At 30.4% G+C, this 21,561-nt stretch overlaps 1 protein-coding gene across 1 annotated transcript; it reads right to left on the bottom strand.

The window, feature by feature from the left end:
* Window positions 1-3,048: 3,048 nt before the first annotated feature.
* LOC111040583 lies at window positions 3,049-3,925 on the bottom strand. Its single transcript, XM_022324517.1, has 2 exons — window positions 3,572-3,925; window positions 3,049-3,305 (listed from the first exon to the last, which is right to left on the bottom strand). The coding sequence occupies exons 1-2, from the start codon at window positions 3,723-3,725 to the stop codon at window positions 3,151-3,153; spliced, it is 309 nt and encodes a 102-aa protein (XP_022180209.1). The 5' UTR covers window positions 3,726-3,925; the 3' UTR covers window positions 3,049-3,150.
* Between the last annotated feature and the right edge of the window lie 17,636 nt (window positions 3,926-21,561).

The following is a 21,561-nucleotide window of genomic DNA, read 5'->3' as shown; positions in this document are numbered from 1 at the left end:
GACTTTTTCCACGTGGACAAACTCGAGTTGGGTCCCAGATTTCAAAAACAGCATGAGTTGGGTCCCGTTATATTTTTAAGAGTACATGAGTTGGGGCTAGCCTATTAGCGTTACCCAGGAGACACCACGTGGTGGTTGGCTAGAATGTCTCCCAAAACATTTGTTTTTTCATTATTTAGATTAGTTTTAAAAAATAAAAATATTGTGCATTATTTATTAATAAATATATTTGTATTAGAAAAAGTATAAGCTAGGGCATAAATTTAAAAGACACTTCTTTTACAAAATTTAACCGGGTCATTTCTCCACTAGTAAAAACAAGCATTTTCTCTCTTAAAAATTTTTCTTTTTCTCCGGTTTTTTTGATTGGCTGTGTGGCTGAACTGCGAAGTGATATGTAAATTTCACTCTGAATCCCGAGTAAAATTTCTATTAAAACAAAAATATTAGGGTGAGCTGCACTGCACTGATAGCGTTTAATTTTGCATGATAACTTTCACAACTATTTGTGGTGCAATTTGTGGTTGCTGCAAACTCTGCCCAAATATTAGGTGGAAATAATGCATCTTGCTCAATATATGTTTTGAGAAGGTAATCACAAAATGTATCGACAGTTGTATTTACTGGTTTGATAGTCATTAAGTCATCAATAAAACAATCAAATACCTCCTCTGGTTTCAAAAAATGTAAACCAAAAACATACTTTAGATAGTCACTTATATCATTATAAGAACTTTTATATAGCCGAAGTTGTTGAATTTTTCGCCACCAACTTTGCGCTAAGTGAAATCTACAACCTTTAATTATGGAATTTGGCTAAACACACTTGACAGACGTATGAATTGCCACCTTAAAATCAACAAAAATTTCGGTAGGTTGAAAATTCAATTGAAGAGACGTGCAATAACTTACAATATACTGGAAAGCTTTAGTGTAAGTTTCTAATGTTTTGTTAGGTAATACCAAGAAAACCAATGGTACATACAATCCATTTCGAAATCCGTGAATAGTAAAAAGTTGTAAGTAGTATTTCGTACAGCTCTTTAAACGTCCCGTTCATGTATACTTTAGTAACATCACACAAAGCTTTCAAATTCGTCTCAGTTGAAAAACCTATGATATTATCTACCAAATTATTACAGAATAAAAATTGTTCGTCTTTGTTGGTAGTTATGTCCATTGTGCTCAAACAATTATGTGTTTCTTGCATGCTTTTAGGTAATTTTGGATATAGTACTTTACGAGCATGATGGATGTTATTTCTTATTAATTTTAAATCATTAGTGTTAATCGAAGGTATATCGCTGTTTTTCAACTCGGATCTAATGAGCTTTGAAGGTCGTGTAGAAATATCATCTTGTGCTTTTCTTTTAACCGAGTTACTTAACTTTTGTCTATTCAGAACCTTGTTATCACATTTTTGGTGATTATGAAAGTTACATTTCTCTATTATTTCTAAAGTCGACGATAGTTTAAAAAAAACATTTACATGTATTTAGAGGTTCCATGACAATTTAGCGCAGTCATTTTAGCTCACGACAATTCAGCGATGACATTTCCGCGTAACACAATTCAGCGTATACGACATTTACGCGCAATACATGTCGGCGCATACGACATTTACGCGCAAGATATTCCGCGCATCATGTTTAATAAAATATACTAAGCTAATTGCTAGTAAGTATAATTAATTCCCAAATTAAAATCATTATTTCTAAATATACATTTATTAATCTTAATTAATTGTACATAATAAATATAAAAATTCCTAAATCTAAATCATTATTTATATCGATTATTTAATCGTTATAATAAATCACTTGTTTAAATTAAAATTGTGAGCTATTCCTTGTAAGTAATCATTGAGTGGTTGGTTTTCGAAATCTTCGCATATATGTAACATTTTTTTTTGCTGTATCTTTATACTTTGATTTTTTTGGTGGTACATATCCAGCAATAAGCTGTTCGGTTGTCATCTTATTAATACTTTCTTCTTTTTTTAAAGTATTAATAAATTTCCATATAGTAGGATGTGAAGACGTTAAAAGAGCAGAAAACCCATTATGCCAACCTTCAATATTGTTATTGGTTCTTGGGAGATCGTCTTTCAAACGATTAAAACAATTCCAAAGATCAATTGCAAATAAGGGAGATCTTCGTTTTCTTCTCCTGTCTAAACTTCCAATCCAAGTACATTCGAAGTAAGATATTAGTGGCGACAACAGCTCTTCATTTTTTGTATAAAATTCATTTTCTAAAAGACCTTCAAAGTATTCTATTACCTTTTCTATTGGTACGAAGGCAAGAGCAGCCAATTTCTTCAACTCCAGAGCAAATACAGGGTCGTTACAATATTGAGTTTGTAAACCATATTCTTGAATATGCCTCCATAAGGCTTGACTTAAATGAAAAAAACAGCCTTGAATTTTTGTTTGAGGAAATTCGATTTTAATAGAATTCATCACTGCTTTTTCGAAGTCAATCAAAATTGAAGTTGTATTTAAATCTGGTTTTATTAATTTTAAATTACGGAAAATTGTAGTATAAGTATTTTCTTTTTTGTCCGGTAACAAAATATATACCAACGGTATGACATTAGAAAACTGAATTGTATGTATCGTATATAGTTGGTAAAATAAATTGGGACATGATGAAAATGTACCGTCAGCAAACCAGTGTTTCGAATATGTTAGAAGTTCTAAACTTTTCCATGTCGAAAAAATTAAAATTCGGTCTTCAAAATTTCCAGAATCAGCACTGTCAAAAAAAAAGAAACTGCTCCCCACATAATGTTTTTTTGAATGAATCTGGTATTTCGAAACGTAAAGAATTTGGGTTGGCTGGAGCAATTTGTTTAATTTGGCGTACTCGCTGTATTGTTCTTTTTAAAGCTCTCGAGTTCGGTAGTTGGGCTGATACTGCAGCAGATAACTAAATAAAATGTATTATCAATATTATACAATAATGTACAATACTAATTTATAATTAGGTCTCGGATGTTTATGTTTTTTATATTTATCCAATTTAATGTTCACCTGGATACATGTTTTTAGCATATATTTTGATTGCATATTTCATAATTTTTTAGTGTATAAATGCATGCACAGTTTTAAGTGCACAAACATCCGAGCCCTTTTTATAATATTTTTTTTATTGTACCTGTGAAGAGCCTTCTCCAAGAATGGCACGAGTTGTTAAACTGTTTTCTCTAGCAAGAGTTTTCATTTCTTCGACTGTTTTCTTTGCTTGAATTTTAGCAACGTCTGATAAATGACTATGGTCTACATATTTTAATATAATATCATCTAAAATTATATATATATATATATATAGTTTAAAGTTAAATATAAATAACTTAATAATTAATTTGCACGTGTTCTGAATACTTTTTATTTTTAAGACTTAGTATTTTGTTATTCCTTGAAACTTTTTATAATTGTTTTAAATAATTTTGTGACAAGACATGTATACGTATTTACGACAATACCTACATATTACAAGTATTTTTTCGTTTAAAAAGTATTCTTAAATTACACTTATTGAATGCCATAACTGGTGTGTAGGTACTTACTTTCTGATACATGTACCCGTCCTGGGCACTTTTGATTTTCATTGCACCTCCAAATTATTTTATTTTCATCTCGCCTGTCCTGTCTATGAATATAATTTTTGTATACTAATAATTGTTTTCCTCTTTGACTTGCTATATATTGTAGTACAGACATTTTGTTGTTGAATGTTGAAAGACGTATACTGACCGCACAATTATTTTATACTAGTTACCTACCTATATCAGATTATTTCGATTATCTGACACCAATAGATAATAACTTCTGCTGTCGATAACACGGAAATCCTTTCAATTAGATATTTTTAAATTGCGCTGAATTGTCGCGAGCTAAAATGTAGTGTGCGCTAATTTGACGATCGCCAATATGTCGTATGCGCTTAATTGTCGTGCTCTATAATTACCACGCTCAATTGACGTGCGCTGAAATTACCATGCGCAAATGACGGTACACCGTATTTAGATAACACTTCCAACGTTGTACATCATTCCGCAACATTTTGTGGAAGCGAAATTTAAATCCGTCTTCAATGATAATTTTTATACCTTTTTCACTTGACATGAAATCCATAATTTAATTTTATATAATAGTTAATAGATATTTTATATTTTATAAATGGACACTTCTTGTATTGACACGTACCAGTATACTAACAAGTTACAGTAATATTATGTTATCCGTTAATATTAAGATAAGATAAAATATTACGCGGACCCAATTCGAGTATTATCAAATAATACCGTGGACCCAAATCGTGTTTTTTTTAAGGGATCAAATATCTCGGGACCCAACTTGCGTTTTCCCTTCCACGTGACCTGTTAAAGGTTAATAACTAGCTGGGGTTTTACCCGGTCCGGGCCTTGGCCGTCAGTGGATTAGCTATTATTAGCATTTGTATTTATTTTTAAAGATTTATATGATCCATTATTATAAATCCGTTAGAGCATGCCACTATTAGTTTTTTCTTTTTTTTTTATAAAACAATGTGTTTCATTTTTATTTCTATTCATTATTATATATATATTGAATATTAATCCATTAGAGCTCGCCACTAAAAACAACCTTGTATCTTTACTTTCTGTTGCCGGGAGGTATATTTTATGATTTTCATATGTATACTGACCTTCCCCTGATCCGGCTGAATATCTATGTTGAATTTCAAGCAAATCGGAAAATTACGAGTGCGGAAAAAAGCCATATACATTTTTATTTATACAGATTAATAATTTACAGTGTCGTTTATTTCAAATTGTAATTTTTTATTTAATCAAATAAATGATAACTAACTTAAAATACGTAAAGAATGTAAACAGTTAAAGTCGAATGCATTACGTTGTACCGTAATAAATGATAAACCAGTAATACGACAAGCTTCCTGAGCGCTCCTCGTTAACTAAGGGCACAATAAATGTCGTAAAAATATATTTAAAAATAAAAATATCAAAGGTAGGAAGTGACTACAGCATTTAATCTACATGTATTTAATATTTGCACAGAATAACCAGAAGGGTCACTTTTTGAGTGTAACTTGAATTCTTATTTGGACAGTAGAAAGGTAATTCCAATTATTCAGTATTGTAGGGAGAGTGTTTTTTCGAATAGATGCAATTTCTATTTTGTAAAGGTGTGAAGGTGATAAAAACATATATGATGACTAGAGCCCAGAATTATATTCTTTTGCATATTTTTTTTGAGCCTATGTAGTCAGACGGGGGTTCGAAATCCTTACGAATCATGAAACAGGTGTATTAATATCAAATTTTTTTTTGCATATTTGAGAATATTTCAAGATAAAAGAATATTAGAGAATATATCGATTAATTTGTATAGATGTTCGATATTTTTGGTTGTAGTGACCTAAATAATATAAATTATATTATGTCCGATAATAGTGATACTGATATGATATTGAAAATATACTATATATTTATATAGTGTGCAGTAATGTACTGCAATCCACTGTAGTATATAAGATATGTGACTTATCCAAGATAACAATACCCGACAAAAAATGGAATTACTACACAAAAATAGCTAGCTCCAAACGTTACAGGTACAGGTACTGTACTGTGTAAAACAGTGCAGTATCAAGTGTCGTGTAGTATTGACATATCACATATGTACAATGTACATAGTAGTTTTATTTTATTAGTCGATTGTTTTTACTTGTTAATAATGCCGAAAACACCATCAACTAAATAAAAAACTTATAGAAAATTTTTCACCGGTTATGATAACTGATTTGCAATATGCTCCTGTGACTTCAGTTGACGTCGAACGTTCATTTAGTACATATAAAAACATTTTGACCGACCGTCGCACAAGTATGACACCAGAGCACATGGAACAAAATATAATTATCAACTGTTTCCAAAAATGTTCTTAGTTAAAAAGTTAAAAAAATTAAATATTATTATTTATTATTAATAATTTAATCGAACTTTTCTTAACATAAAGTATTTTTTATTGTGTACCTATTTTATTCAGAATTTATATCAGGTTTTTGTATTATTTAATTATTTTGCATATTATGTATCTTGTATCTATTTATAATCAGTTTTTTTTATAATTTGCTTAATTTTGTTGCATATTGAGAATGTATTAATAAAAAAGCATATTTTTGGCATATTTTATTATGATTTTTAAAGAATATTGGAAGAATATTTTGAACTTTTGAAGAGAATATTAGAATTTTATTTTGGCTATTTTTAAAGAATATAATTCCGGGCATTAATGATAACAAAGATGCATGTAAAAGTTCGCAATGTCAGTGTGACCAGGAAAATATAATTGTGCACTTTTGTTACATACATGGGTACACCGGTTTTCCAACAAATTAGTAATAATCGACTATATGTGGTAAGAAAAAGTAGGTAGTTCTCAAAGAGTATAGCTAATCACAGTATATTATACACTACCCGTACTTTACTTAGCCATCGAGAAACTTAAGGGAGCTCACTCGAAAGATCTCTAAAATAATAATTTTGTTATTGAGTTGTGATGCTGAGACTTACATAAATCATTTATTTTCATCGTTAGTTGGGTTTTTCACTCTTACCGTTTGAGGTTGGCACCAAGATAAGTCCAGTGGGATTTATCGCTTCTTTCCACTAATGGATGTTAATTGAAAAAAAAGTTTTTGATCAGTTGAAATTGGTGCGTGTAGTGAAGGGTTTTATAAGCCGTGTGGTGGCTGAACTATATAATATCGCAACTAAAGGCGTTATATATACAAGTATAATTGCATCAAAGACCAAAAGGAATAGTAGTAATTTAAAAAAAAATATCCACCAAACAAATATTTATTTTTTAAACTAATAACATAATGTATTCTTTAGAAATCAATTGATTGTATTATCATGTTTAAAATGTAGAAACATTTTGGCCGTAGCCGAGAAGGGTAAAAAACCGTCTATCAGCTTATACGATTTGGACAAATTCAAACACATAAGGCAGCTGACCATTCCATATGAATCAAAAGCCAACAGTTTCATCAAAATTAAATTTTCGTATGATGATGTATATGTGGCTGCGCTTTCCGGCGATCCCGATTACATAATGTACTATTACAATTGGAGACAGTCGAAAGTCGAAAGTCACTTCCAAGTCGTAACCTCTGCGAACGTAGCTGGTCCTGTGACAGATGTAATCTTTATAAATATCATTCAGTTATTATTAGCAGCTACTTTACTAATACAGTCTAAAGTTGGGCAAACCAGCTAACATATATAATACCTAACCAACGAATGACAAATGGATAAGTCGACTATTTCTCTTAAATTTATTTGAGAAAGGGCTTGTATATGCTTTTTAAGTCAAAATCTCTTGAAGATAGTTTTTTATTAGACTGTATACACTCCAATCAATGCAATATGTACAAATAAAAAATAATATAACATATGAAAATTACATTGCTCAATATTTTATCTAAAATAGACCCGAGAACCAAGGTGAAAAGGGTGATGTTACTCATATATACATATACATATAATGTAATATATGATATAAATATACATATTATCTTTATATCCATCTGTATACAGAAAAATCTTTTAATAGCGGACACCCTCTTTGGAATTTTTGTCCACTATTTGGAGGTGCCCGTTATTCATAGGCAGTACATTAATTAATAAAAATTTATAAAATGTATAAATTCATGTACTAATTATGTGGATTTATTGATGTATGTAATAATGTAATATTTTAATAATTAATTTTCGTCGTCAATTGTTCTGCAATTATTCTGCTAAAAAAATTAAAAAAATGATAAATTATAATTAATAATTATATATATATATTTAAACATATATTTACCTTGAAAGTTACATTGAATAATTAGATGTTTGTACAAGTTTTCAAAGTGAAATGATCTGCGATTGTTACTGAATAGAAAACATTGAAAACGATGTCCACTGACGTAATTGGTGAAAACTTAAAGTACACGAGATCATCTGTTGAGAAGTCTTCAGGAAGTCCAGGTTCAAGTTCTATTTTCACATTATTGGCAGATAATACTTTTGAAATATTTTTTAAAATTTAAGACATTATTGTTATTAAATTTATTAAAAACAGCTTTTCAAATTGGTCCTTGAAGAGTTTCCAATGCTTTTTCAACATTTGCAAATATATTTATAGCTTCAGCTAATGGTAGTTCTTGTTCTTGAAACTTGGTTATGAAAGTGGTTAAAATTGTAAAATTCGACTTTATTTTTGCCAAATTTCTTTCAATACCAAAACTTTGGAAATATATTTTTTGGCCTCTTGCATCCTAACAGCATCATTGGCGTCTAGATTTTCAAGAATTTTACTTATGATTTCAATGTTTTCACAATGGTAATTTGATGCCATGATCCACTTACTCCAATGTGTTATAGTAGGATATGGCGGTCAATTTAAATGAGGAGTTTCATCTTTGAATAGCAGAACAAGGTTTGGTGCTTTTCGGAATATTTTGAAATGAGTTTGTCGACATTACTAATTTTGCTCCTTACTTCTTCTGCTACTAGGAGTCCATGTAATGAATCATTTTGGAATAAAACGCTTTCAATGTATTACTAGATTTTATCAAATAGAGAGCGGGATGCGAACAATAAAATGTGTTGATACAAATGATTCCAATAGATTTATCAAATACTATGCAAATAATCGAATAATTTGTTTTTTTAATCGTTTTGAATGTACCAAATATTGTTTACTCGGGTAATCGGCTTCAAGTGTTCCCACAGTTACATTAGCATCAATCTACTGTTGGTTCTCCAAACATGACCTGCCCACTCCAATCTTGTGCCTTTTACAAATTGTCTTAATATCCTACTATACTTCCTTTTTCGTGCGAGTATTTTAGCTGTTTGTTCTATTTTCTCTCCCAAACTTGAGTACCGTGGTTATAGAAGATACCATAAACTGAGTCTGTCACCACTGATCTGAGATACGCTGTATATAGTTTTTCTATGGTTTTTCTGGATGATATTTTTGATTATAACAGATTTGGTATGGCAAAAAAAAACACCCATTGCCGGCTTTTAAACAGAGTTTAATTCCGTTCAATATGTAGTTGCTATTATTTACTAAACAATATACTAAGTGCTAAATATGTAACTTGTAATTTCAAATTTAGGTCAAATTATATCACATATGATTGTATCATTGCGAGATACAACGACTTCGATTTGATGTGACTGAAGTTCATTAAAACTGAGATTTACCTATATAGTGATGTCTTTTGAATTTTTTTTTTTTTTTGAGGAGGTAATTTTAAATTAGAATATCTGTAGCACACTATTTAAGTCGTTTCGCTGGCACAAGAAAACGTTGAACTTCGAGCACAAAGGTATAACGAACGAATGACTTCATTTCAATTTGAAATTTCGGAGGTGGGGTGCAGTCGTTTCACTAGCACCCCCACTAAAATTCCTTGCAAATTCATTAAGCGTTACAGCACAAATTATCACAAACGTTAGGTACTTACGAACGCCTTTGGTTTGAATCCAAAATTCGAGAGTTGGGCTTCAAGGGAAATGTATCCGTCAATTATACTGATAGGCAGTTTTCTAAGTGCTTGTATATCGTGCAAATGTAGTAGGTAATCCCTGATAATTAGGGTGTGTCCTAAAGTGTAAAAAAAAATAACACGGAGCTCCTGCTCTTATATTGTACACTGTACACATCTGAACAATTTGCGGTTTTATTTATTTATTTGTTTGCTCTAGGTATCAGTATTTTTCAATTTAGTTTAATAACCTAGTAATTCGATAAAATGTAAAATACGGAATTTAGAATCACCATCATGTTTACTTGAAAATGACTAATATGTTTTCAAATTAGTTTTGTTGAGTTAAATATTACTAACATTTTAAAATAAATTTATATTAATACCTATCATGTTTTTTTAAATTTTTTTATTTAAACTTCGACAACTGAGGCCATTAGCTGTAGGTTGTGGTACTGTAGGGTTTTGGAACTGTAGGGTTTTTGGAACTGTAGGGTTACGGAACTCTGTGTTTGTTTGGCAGAATTTCTAGTGGGCACCCGAAGGTTTCTGCCATGCCCGGTTGGGGGGGATGGCGGCATCTCTCTCCGAACAACGTGACTGCCCAGAGAGAAGTGCCGCCCGTGACCGAGGTTCGAACCAGCGACGGTGCGCGTTGCAACCGAATTCCAAAAAATTCTTAAATATTAAAACAATGGTATAGTCAAATAAATTACTTAAAAAATGCAAAAAGTTCAAATTAAAGTTTCAATACCATATAAATAAATTATTGAAATTTTTGATCTAAAAAGCAAAAATGAAATGTATTTTCTACAAATGTATAGCCCAAGATATAATTATTATGTAATAATTTATATAATAACTAAAATTAATGACATTAAAAATAACTAGACGGTAAATAATAAGTAAGTACTGTTTAGATGGCGTTGAATCCGGTCAACAGCGGTTTGTGTTGTTTTGTTGGCAGAGGACTATTCCGTTCAATGGCCATGGGAGAGTTGGTCTGGAAACAGTATGGATTTCATAAAGCCAACAAATTTAACTTTACTACTGTATGTTGGTTAAACAGTGAGAGGTAGGTGTAAACGTTGCTGATCGTTATATATCTAAAAAAAAATTTTTCGGAAAGTCTGCTAGTCTGCTTATTCGAAAATAATATATAGATATTTACTTAAAAAAACGAGCAAAAATTGCAAATGGAGGCAATAAATATTTAATGTTACTATATAATTTTTCTAAAATAATGTATTCAAATATTTCAATCCTGGAAGTGATAAGTTACTAATTAGTAGTAGAGCTTAGAAACTTTCTATGAAACGTAAAGTTAGTATGTGAAATGTCAAAAATATGTTCTATATGCTATATTAAAATAATATTTATCTTAAAATTATCAACTAGTTCTAATTAGCCACAAGAATTCTCCAACGAAGTGAATGATCAGAGCATTTTTATACTAGAAAAATTATCTCCTGGAAATTATTTATACTTATAAAAAGAAGAAAAACTATTCGTTTATTAGCTTTAATATCTGAAACTACTAAACACATAAAAAAAAAAAATCGTATCATTAGAAAAAGCTATACTATCCAAAGGATCTATTGTAAGGTGTCACATAACATAAGGGGGACATTTTTTATTCATTTAGTGTCTTAATAACTCAAATATGATAAATTACGGGGGTGGCCACAACGAGGCTCGCGAGCCGCATGCGGCTCTTAAATCAATTTCGTGCGACTCTTGAACTTAACTTAGACAAAATTAATAAATATATAATTTCATTAGAACCGTAAGATAGTGGTTTTTATTGCCGTCGGTTTCGTTTCAGTTGTTATTAGGTATAGATTGGCACGGCAGCGGCGGTGACGGTGCTTTTAATATGTGTAACCAAAAATATTCACTGTGTGTTTCAACCGCGCCAGAGTCGACGACGATAACAACCGGATTGCCGTTATCGCGCCGCCGCGTTAGTGTAAGTCGCGTTCACATGTAGGCATGGGTAAATAAATATTCCTTCATTTGGTTTAAAATGAAAAATGTATCTTCATTTTATAAACATTGCTTTACAATGTGATTCACCTAGAATTAACTTTATAAATTTGCAGCTCCCAAAGTTAAGGTTAGTGGCTACCCCTGATATATTATATAATATATACATACCACCTTTTGATGACTTCAACAAGTGCCGAATTAACGTTAAACTTTCAAACAGAATTTGAACTGTAGGATTATGGAATAACTTAAAATTTCATTTAATTTTAAGAAATAAAACAACAATTTTGAGTTTATGACAATTTTATACTTTCGTAAATTAATTACTCAACATATTTTCTTTTTTAAAATAAATTTTTTTCATTACAGTCAGGATCTATTCTTCTGTGCTTTTGTACGCAACGTAATAAAAATTGTTTTCGTTCCTCTTCAGCTGAATTAAATCATGAAAGTTATGCATTAGCTAGATAGCTTTTTCGGCTGTATCGTGAACAGTTCTAAGGGTGGATACTGAATTTGTGGCTTATAGACACGAAGCATTAGTCTGCCATGATGAAGGACACTCGAAGAGAAAACTGTCATACATTTTGAGACGAGTGAACAGATATTTGACCTTGGCTGATATAAATTCATAAATATTTTTTTGTCTAAAATGATACAAAATATTGAGTGTGAAATAACTTATATCGTAATTGATATCTCTACAATAAAAAACAAATAACATATTTATTATTTATGTCATACCAACAGTCCTTCGATGGGATGTATCGTTTACCAGAAGTTGACATATTTTCTTTAGTTAAATTTTCTACAATATTTATTTTAGTTCCTTCATCCACCTCATCGTCAAAGAGTGACAAAATAGCTGCTTCATCAGTCATATACTATAAATGCTGGCTAAATTTAAGTAGAGCAGATTGTGAGGTATTTTTGTCAACGTTGTTTTCCTATGTCTTCAGAGACTAGAGAACACAAATCTTGGTTAGGTGATTTCACTACCAATATACGCTGAAGCCATGGCTTGAAATAGCATGTTCCTATAAATATGCAGACATCTTGTCCTTATTGCATAATGTGAACTGAGAACCATGTAGACATGGATTTATAGGGAATAGATTACTCTTACTATCATCCGAGCTCCATGACACACAGAGGCCTAATTTTTAATTTTTGATCTGAATCTCCATTTAAAAATATAACTGAAAGTTCTGTTAACTCTCTTTTTGTCAATTCAGCATGAATTAATCAATGGTTCTATTTCGGGCTTTGTAAAATATATTTCTACTTTTTCCATGTATCCTAATATCTTATTGGGATCAACATTTTTTCAATTCTCTGTAGAATTTTCCAATTTTGGCACAGCAATAAGTTGTTCTTCATTTTCAAATGAAATAACTAAGGGAAGACGTTATTCTTTTAAATTTCGAGCATAGAGTATAAAGATATTTCATTCACCAGTTTTCTTCTTCGTTTGCTCTTAGTTAGTTTTAAACAGTTTCTTATCTACTCCACACAAATAATCAACTCGACCTGCCACTCTCTGTTGATTTGAAAATAATTGTTCTTCTATGTTTTTAATTAATTGAAAGTCGTCATGACGTGCTTTAATCAAAGAAACTGTCCAAATTATTTGTAAATTATTGTTGACGTTGTAAGAATATGTCTTGTGTTTTCTTTGCTTTTTTTTGTAAATCTCGCCAAACTCGTTATAAGTAAACATGTTTTTTACACAATTCGTTAACAATTTGGTTGGGATTAAAATCTTATATTTTATCCTAAAAAATAAAACACTCTCTAATGTGCACTAAATTTGCACTTTCAAAAGTGAAAACCTATTGCCCAAGTATTGACAGGTCTCGACCGGTTACTACTCAGGTCCAAAGTACATTCAATTTAATATATGAATGTCTTGATAAAAGGCAAACAAATTAAAAGAGAATGCGTATGAAATATTATATTTCATTTTTTATGACACCCTCGTCTATAGGCTATGTTTTATTTCGATAAGTGGCCCTTTATTTTTTGTACTACTATGAGGATAGTGATCTATCAACATTTGAGAATTCATATAAAAATAATAGAAATTATGATATTTTTTTTTGTTTATTAGAGGGTTGCTATTGGTTATGAGGTACAAATTTTAAAAGCTGTTATACCTATACTATGCTAAGACTGCTAGAAAAAATAGTTAATACGATTTATTATAATATAAAACCTGCATTTTATATGACTGTGTTAATAATCTTTAATAAAGATTAATATGAGGTGAATCTATGGGAAGTTTTTAACATCACTATGCCGGATATTAAATTACAAATTGAACACACATTTTGATATAATATTATATAGAGTTAGTAATTTTAACGGCAACGAATACCATAGGATCATCTAATATATCTGAATTTAAAAACTTTTGACACATTAGTTTTATTTCATAGAAAGCTTACACTGGCAAACTTATTTTTTTTCATCTTCTAATAAAGTTCATACGATGATTACGGGTGCTTCAAATATTTGATATTGGTTCTTCCCTGGTAAATAATCCTGACATTATTTTTATTTTCTAATACTGAAAATAACAATTTAAAACATGATGTATTAATTTTTTGAAAAATTCAAAATTACCAATTTTAAAATACGGTTTTTAAAAAAATGTTCGTTGTAAAACACTTATGTGGTTTAATTTTAAAAGTTTTTTTGAAATCTCATTATTTTTATTAAATTAAGTTGATTCAGTTGTAATAAAAACATTTTAAATTCAAATAGTAATAACTTTTTAAAACATTTTATGAGAATTTTATAGTAAGTACTTGTTAAAATTTAAATTTTCTTAAAAAGTTATTACTTTTCAAATTAACTGGTGGCCTAATACCTAATATTCAATATATGACATATTTCTCCATGTTGATCCATTTTTTTGGTGTTGGCCGAGGGCCCTATTTTAACGATTAATTATGTCATATATACAATTTTGTAAGCTAAAGTTTGCTGTAGCTTTTTCAATTCGAAAAAACATTCCGGAACTCAAAAAATTAATAATCAAAACAAATTTAAAAAAAGGGTTTTTCCAAAAAAAATTTTCGTAAAAACCTTCTGGCAATTACGAGCAATTAAAAAAAAATTTGAGCCAAATCGGCCCAGCCGTTCTCAATTGATGAATTGTTATACTTTTTTGGCTCCATTTTTATATATAGAGATTTTATATTTTACACTTTTACAAGTACAATATAATAACAATAAAAAATAACCAAAAGAAAAAAAATCATGAAAATAGTAAAAAAATAACAATAATATTCTTACTGTGTGTGGTAAATTTTAGAACAAGGCACCGGTCAACCTACTGTTTACGCACATGTATGTTGTGTCTTATATTTTATTGTATTTGTTCTGGTATACTAAACATCTTCTTGGTGGTTTGAAGTTTTTTGATGTAGATGGTAGGTACTATAGAAGGGAAGTGTCGCGTCATCTCTGTAAACGTTCTGGTGAATGTGAGTATAAACGGTGGCATATATTTCGTTTTGCGTGGCATACTTTGTGAATATTTATCGTATCAACTGGCACTGGAAGTCTGCAAGGCTAATTTTTAGTGCAGTTCACGAGTTTGTGTTCAAAAGTGAAATATCAATTAGTTGAAAAAATAATTTTTACCACTCTATTGTTCTTCTAACACAATCTACTGACCTCAAAAGCATTTGATTCGTTTTGTCGATTGGCCCCATGATTTCATTATAAAGCATTATTGCTACAGATTTCAAAATTTGCATTACTTTTGATCATTTGTTCCAACATGTACCATTTTGTCTTCAGACTGAGTAGTGAGCATAAAATACATCCTTACGATCTTTCAATTTTGCTACTAACATATTCTTTGTATGTTGGCCAACTTTTAGTTTGTCCAACTTTTAATTTGGTTACCTTTTCAATATTTTCGAACTGACCCTATGACGTTGGTTTTTCTCTTATGATGATAGTTATCCAAGGATAATTAATAGTACTAATTAATAATACTAGTTATCCATCAACAATAATTTATGGTCTCTATTCAAACATGGTTTGATAAGTGTGTTCATAACAGAACCAGAAATTCCAACGCTAGGGTCAGTTTTTTTATACTCAGTGGTACTCCCAGTATATATAATGATGTCAAGAATAAAGTCAGTTTCAACATCACACAAGACAAATATTGTAATGCCAAAGCGGTGACGTTTGGTTTTAATGAATTGTGTAAATGATGATCTTCCTTTTCAAAGCATTAAACTTTCATCAATAACTAACTTTTCATAAGGAGGCATAGCTTCTTTGAAATTTTTAGTTATTTTTTTCAATGGCGTACGCGCTTTTTCAAGTTTGTCCTCTGGTACTTGATCTTCATTCTATCTAAAATGAATCATTCGCAATATTATTTCATATCTGTTGCGACTCATGTATTTGCCTAATATTGGTTTATGAGATAAAGGGTCCATGGACCAGTAGTCTTGTATTTCTAATTTTTTGTTCCTGGCAATTAGCATTTTTATTTTTAAGAACACAAACATTTCTTCACAATCTACATCCACCCATTGATTCACTGTAGTAAAATAAAATCTATAATAATTTGTAAAATGTAGGTGAAACTTATTTTAATATAGAATACATGTATTTCATCTTTCCATGTCATATTTTGTAAAAGTATAAAATCACTTTGTACGTATAATTTGTTACATTTACATGATATAAGTATATAAAAATAAAATCTAAGAATTCTAATTTATAGTCCAAACATAAATTTGTTGTCATTTGCAATTTTTTTAATAAGAACTCAATAACATTTTTTGAACAATTTTATCTGTATAATATTATATAAGCAATCGTATTTTTTAAATATTTACCTAGACCCAGGTGGAACATTGTCAAATTGCTGACAGTAGCAATTTGTCTCAAACAAAATCTTTCACAATGAGCTTGGGGTAACAAATGCCTCCAAAAAATCTAAAATACTTAACTGATCTGCATAATATAATAGCCCAAGTTCTGCTTTTTTTTATTCCGCTCTAAGAGTGAAATTAATAAAATTAATAATTAGTATGAAATTATATACACAAATCAATAATATATTACATTAGAAGGATCGTAAATCGTTGAACAAAATTGTCGGTACAAAGTTTCCACGTTTTTTCCAAATCGAATTTTGTTTACATGATTTATTCTTTTTCTTGCGTGCAGTAGGTACAAATTGAGGAGCATCAGACAGATATTTGGATTATAAATCTAATTAATATATAAAATGTTTGGTGAAACCCATTATTTGTCGAGTAAGAAATAAATTATGTAAAATAAATGAATTACCTTGAAGTTCTGGTTCAACAGCGTCATCAAAACTTATATAATGAAGACAATTATCATCAGCATCTACATATTGTAAGATTTCATCTCCTTTCACTTATTAGATCTAATTTGAGAGTCTGAAAGCATGGTCTTACTGTCAAATAAAAAATTATTATAGCAATACTTGTGCACGTAGTTTGTACGAATATTATTCATATTGATAATGAATAATAAATAGAACGACGGAGAATTGTTTATAATTTATATTTCCAGAGATAACTGATGTGTGACTGTTGATAAATCATAACACATTTGCGCAATAATATTTTACAATATTTTGGGATGCACTACTTGCAATACAAATTTAAATGAACTATTATAACTAGGTTAATGAAGATAAAAAAGAGATTTTCGTATCATTAAATTCGTTTATTTTTTGTATCTAGATAGTGAACCTTTTCCCGTATTGAAAAAATTGCCTGTAATAATTTAGTTGATTAGAACGTAATAGTACGTCGGCGGCAGTGGACGGTGTAATATGTTTCGACGTAATAGTAGGTCGGCAGCAGTGAATGGTAATCATGTTAAATTAAATAGGTATGTCAGCAACTTCGTGATACGCATGTCTGTGACGTAAGTATTTCCCCAATTGGCTGAACCGTGGAGTGGTGGTGGTGTCATCGGCGACGGACCAATGAGAAACAGCGAAATGTCTTCGTTAAATTAAAGAGATGAGTGGAGGGTGATTAGTTTCAAAACCAGGATATTGACTACCTACCTATTTAATTTATCATGATTTAGAGTTATCATTTTTAACGAGCAATAAGTTTATTATATAGAAATATAGATGTATGTATAATGTTTATTGTTTATAGAAAATCAGAGCTTTCTACATTGACTTAATTCGAGGGTAGAAGCTCTACACGTATGTTTTTGAAATTTCAATAGGGTTTTAGCGGGTACCATCGATGGGCGATTGTTTTTGATCGAAAACGGTGAATTGAAGTCTGTCTACAACATTCAGACCCTCTCGGATTTCGACCCAAATGTGACGGGACCAAATCCGTTGCACGTACGACCAATTTCAGATGGTCGGGACGTGAAAATTCAATACTTTACGCCAGTTAGAAACGGACTTATGTTTGTAGTGAACGGTTACCAAGTGTACTACTACAAAATTAAAGCAAATCGGTAGCCTGTGCAGCTAGTATAAACTACAAACTTTCGATATTTTTCTTATACATTTCATTATGTGCATAGGTACAGGAAAAGCATCGTGTTTCATGTACCCAGGGACGGCGAACGTCATGTGAATATCGGTGAAGGTGGTGGTAATGGTGACGGTAACAGTAACGGCGATGGTGATGGTGACACCGATGACGGTGATTGTGGCGATGGTAGAGGGTCAGATGCTATAAATACATTAAGTGTTAGCCCTAAAAACAAAAGACTAGTGTGCGTTACCGGCACATCCCGGCTGTATTGGTCATCGACGGAAGGAAAATCTGGAATGATGGACGTGAGCGTTTTGGGTTATATAGGGCAAAGGGTCATGATTTTCTCAGTTAGGTGAACGAAATGGATAAAGACGATGTGTTATCTGGCTTGGCCTTCAGATCGATTTGTATCGCCATACTTGTTTCGCCAGAACTGTCATATTTTTATAATTCCACTCTTTCGCAAATCATAAAAGTGCTTTATTGTTGGAATATTTTGAGTTATGAGAAATGTGTATGAATTTTTAATTAAAACCATTAAATGTAATATAATTGTATGAATGATTTATAAGGAATTCCGATGGCACGCTTGTTAACTTATGTTTCTTTTGAGTTTTTTTTTGTTTCTAGAACATTTGTACATTTACCCATGACATTTTTATTTGACAAACGATATATTTTTCCAATAATAGTATTTAGTTATAATAATGGTTTGTTTACAAGGCCAAGTGAGTTTAATAACAACACCTACAACTAGAATGAAGGATTATGTTATAATTTCACATCAATTTTTTGTACAATTAAAGAATTAATGAAATTATAATATAATAACAACTACAGCTATTTATACGGGAGCTCCGTATAAGCGATTTACAGCCAACACTTAAAATTAACTTTGAGGCCAATACTTGCTGTTAACTATTCGGCCACTACAGTTTTTTTTCAATGGTTAATTATAACAAATTAAATTTAAAAAAGTTTAATTAAATTAAATATGATTGTATCCAAAAATGTGATTTTTTATACAATTTTGACCTATGCTATGTGTCGCAAGAGAAATGTCCCGTTTCGCGCATACAGACAGACGGCAGCGACTGTTACGAGGCCAATTCGCTCCACTTTATGCCATTCAGTGTTGCGCTGTGGCGTGCGATCGTTAAAGATTGTGATCGTGCAACGTCGATATGTCAAATAGGTGGGTAATGATCGGATTCGAGTTTTTTGAGACACGGGTTACTTCCCTCGAAGCGTGGAGTATAACTGTGAATTAATAATTGTTTAAATAATTAAACAAAATAATTGGGGATAAAATACTATAATATATTACATTAGTTACATGAGTCGATAGAAAATTATATTTTGTTTTTACTTTTTTTATAGTCTTCACTCTCTAAATTGAAATAATAATTTTTGACTTATCCATGAATGCATATTATCATAATTATTATTTATTATTATATACCTAAGTATTATAAAGCTATATTAATTTGTTTTCAACTAATGTCACATGTTATAACATTTTATTGAAAACTATTTTATTTTTAATCTTCACACAGTTACAGGTAATAGTTTTTGGATTCAATCATAATTAATTAAATATAAAAAATGTGAAGTTCAGTTGTTATTATTATAAATGTTAAAGACAAGTAAAGTGGCCTTATAAAAAGAAGGGTATTTTTTTCGTATATAAATGTTGTCATAAATAATTATAAAAAAAATATTAAACATCTATTTAGGACCATAATTTTTTTGTCTCTGTTTAACTACATGAGGTACCTATATTAAATTGGTTTATATATTTTTTTAATAATGTATCTCACTACTAATTCTTAACTAACAGTCTGAATGGGTAACTAATTTGACTTATCGATCTTAAAATTAGAAAATATAAGTGTATTCGTTAGTTTATGCCGGCTGTGCCCAACCTTTTTCAACTTGCGGGCCACATTCAAAATTTATATTTATACTGCGGGCCGTATATGCTTCACGGGTTTTTTTTTGTTCATTTCGATAAAATATAGACTAGTCATAGGTATATCTATTGTAAATTTAATCGGATGTAATATTATTGTTATTTGTTCACTTATTGAATTTATGACTCAAATCGTATGTGTTTTAAGTTCTCAATGTTTCCAAGCTATAGTTGTTAGTTTGTTTTCGTCATTAAAATTGTTAGGTTATATAGGTTTATAAACTTTATGTTAATGTTGTTTTTTTTTAATAAACTAAACTTTGCTGAAATGTGAACCTAATTGTATACTAAGTGATCTATCTTTAATTGATAGCTTCGCTCATTCTGAAATCAAAATCTTGATAATGGACATCACAATTACCTCCTAATAACAAAACTAAACAATTATATAACAATTAACTATAAACTAAATTTGAGAAAAAATTCCAGTAAGGACAGGTATGAACAATTTGAAACAGTATGAACATTTAGAAACTGTAATATAGTGATGTTGTATATTTGTACACATTATTCGATGTCTGCACATCGATTGACCTTACATTAATTTAATTTGTCGTCTTATGATCTATTCTCTAATTTGTATTGCCATAGTACAATATGAACAACCAATCATATTTAAATAAATCTATTCCCTGAAAAAGACTGTGTGTCGTCATTAAAGTATCACGTTTGCTTAATAAAATGAAAATGTTTTTATGTTTTTATTAGATTACATCCATATTTATTATGGGTAAATACAAATCATCTAAAATTGTTTCCTAATATAGTGTTACTTAAAGAAAGCGGTGTTTGAAATTACGAGTAATTTTTTGTTATGCGATCAGTGGAATTGTTCTTATAACTTCTGTCACCTATGGATGTTTAGATTTTTAGTTGTTGATCAATATATTGTGCATTTTGTATATTTCTCATTATGGACCGATATACAATCGAGCAACGTGTTTTCCATTCAACCCCATTATAAATACGGCAAGTGTGCTGTGGTAACTTTTAAGAAACTTCTTACGATTTTCAGTCTTCGGTACTAACCCCAACATGAACGAAGCTGATTAATAAATTTGAAGAGACAGAATCAACTGCGAAATTTAAGATCAAAATTAAAAACTTTATGAAACACTCTATACTTATATAAGAATATAGGATCATCTTACTTCATAGTTAGGATCATTTTATATCCAATCGTTTTGTAGCCTGTTGTTAATGCCTTTGAAATATTACCGTGCTTGAACGTCATTTGGGTTAAATGTATTGGCGATGAACATACTTTTAAATACCTATTAACAGTACCTTCTTATTGGAGTCCTATTTTAAGGGGTTTACATTTAAAAGTGTTAAAGGACGTATACTAATTCCCAAAAGAAAGCCATTGACATCTGTCGCTTTGAGGTATTACATATTATTATGTACTACAATCAATATGGTGTTTCTCCGATGACAGGTAGAGCTCGAGCCGTTTGGCGAAATGCTGCACCGTGGCGGTGTGTTTGGTCTTTCCGTGAGCGACTGGAAACCCATATT

The sequence above is a fragment of the Myzus persicae genome, unplaced genomic scaffold (genome assembly GCF_001856785.1).
Source record: "Myzus persicae strain clone G006 unplaced genomic scaffold, MPER_G0061.0, whole genome shotgun sequence".
Classification (NCBI taxonomy): domain Eukaryota; kingdom Metazoa; phylum Arthropoda; class Insecta; order Hemiptera; family Aphididae; genus Myzus; species Myzus persicae.
Note: the sequence above shows the minus strand (reverse complement) of the source record. Positions and strands in the feature narration are given on the sequence as shown.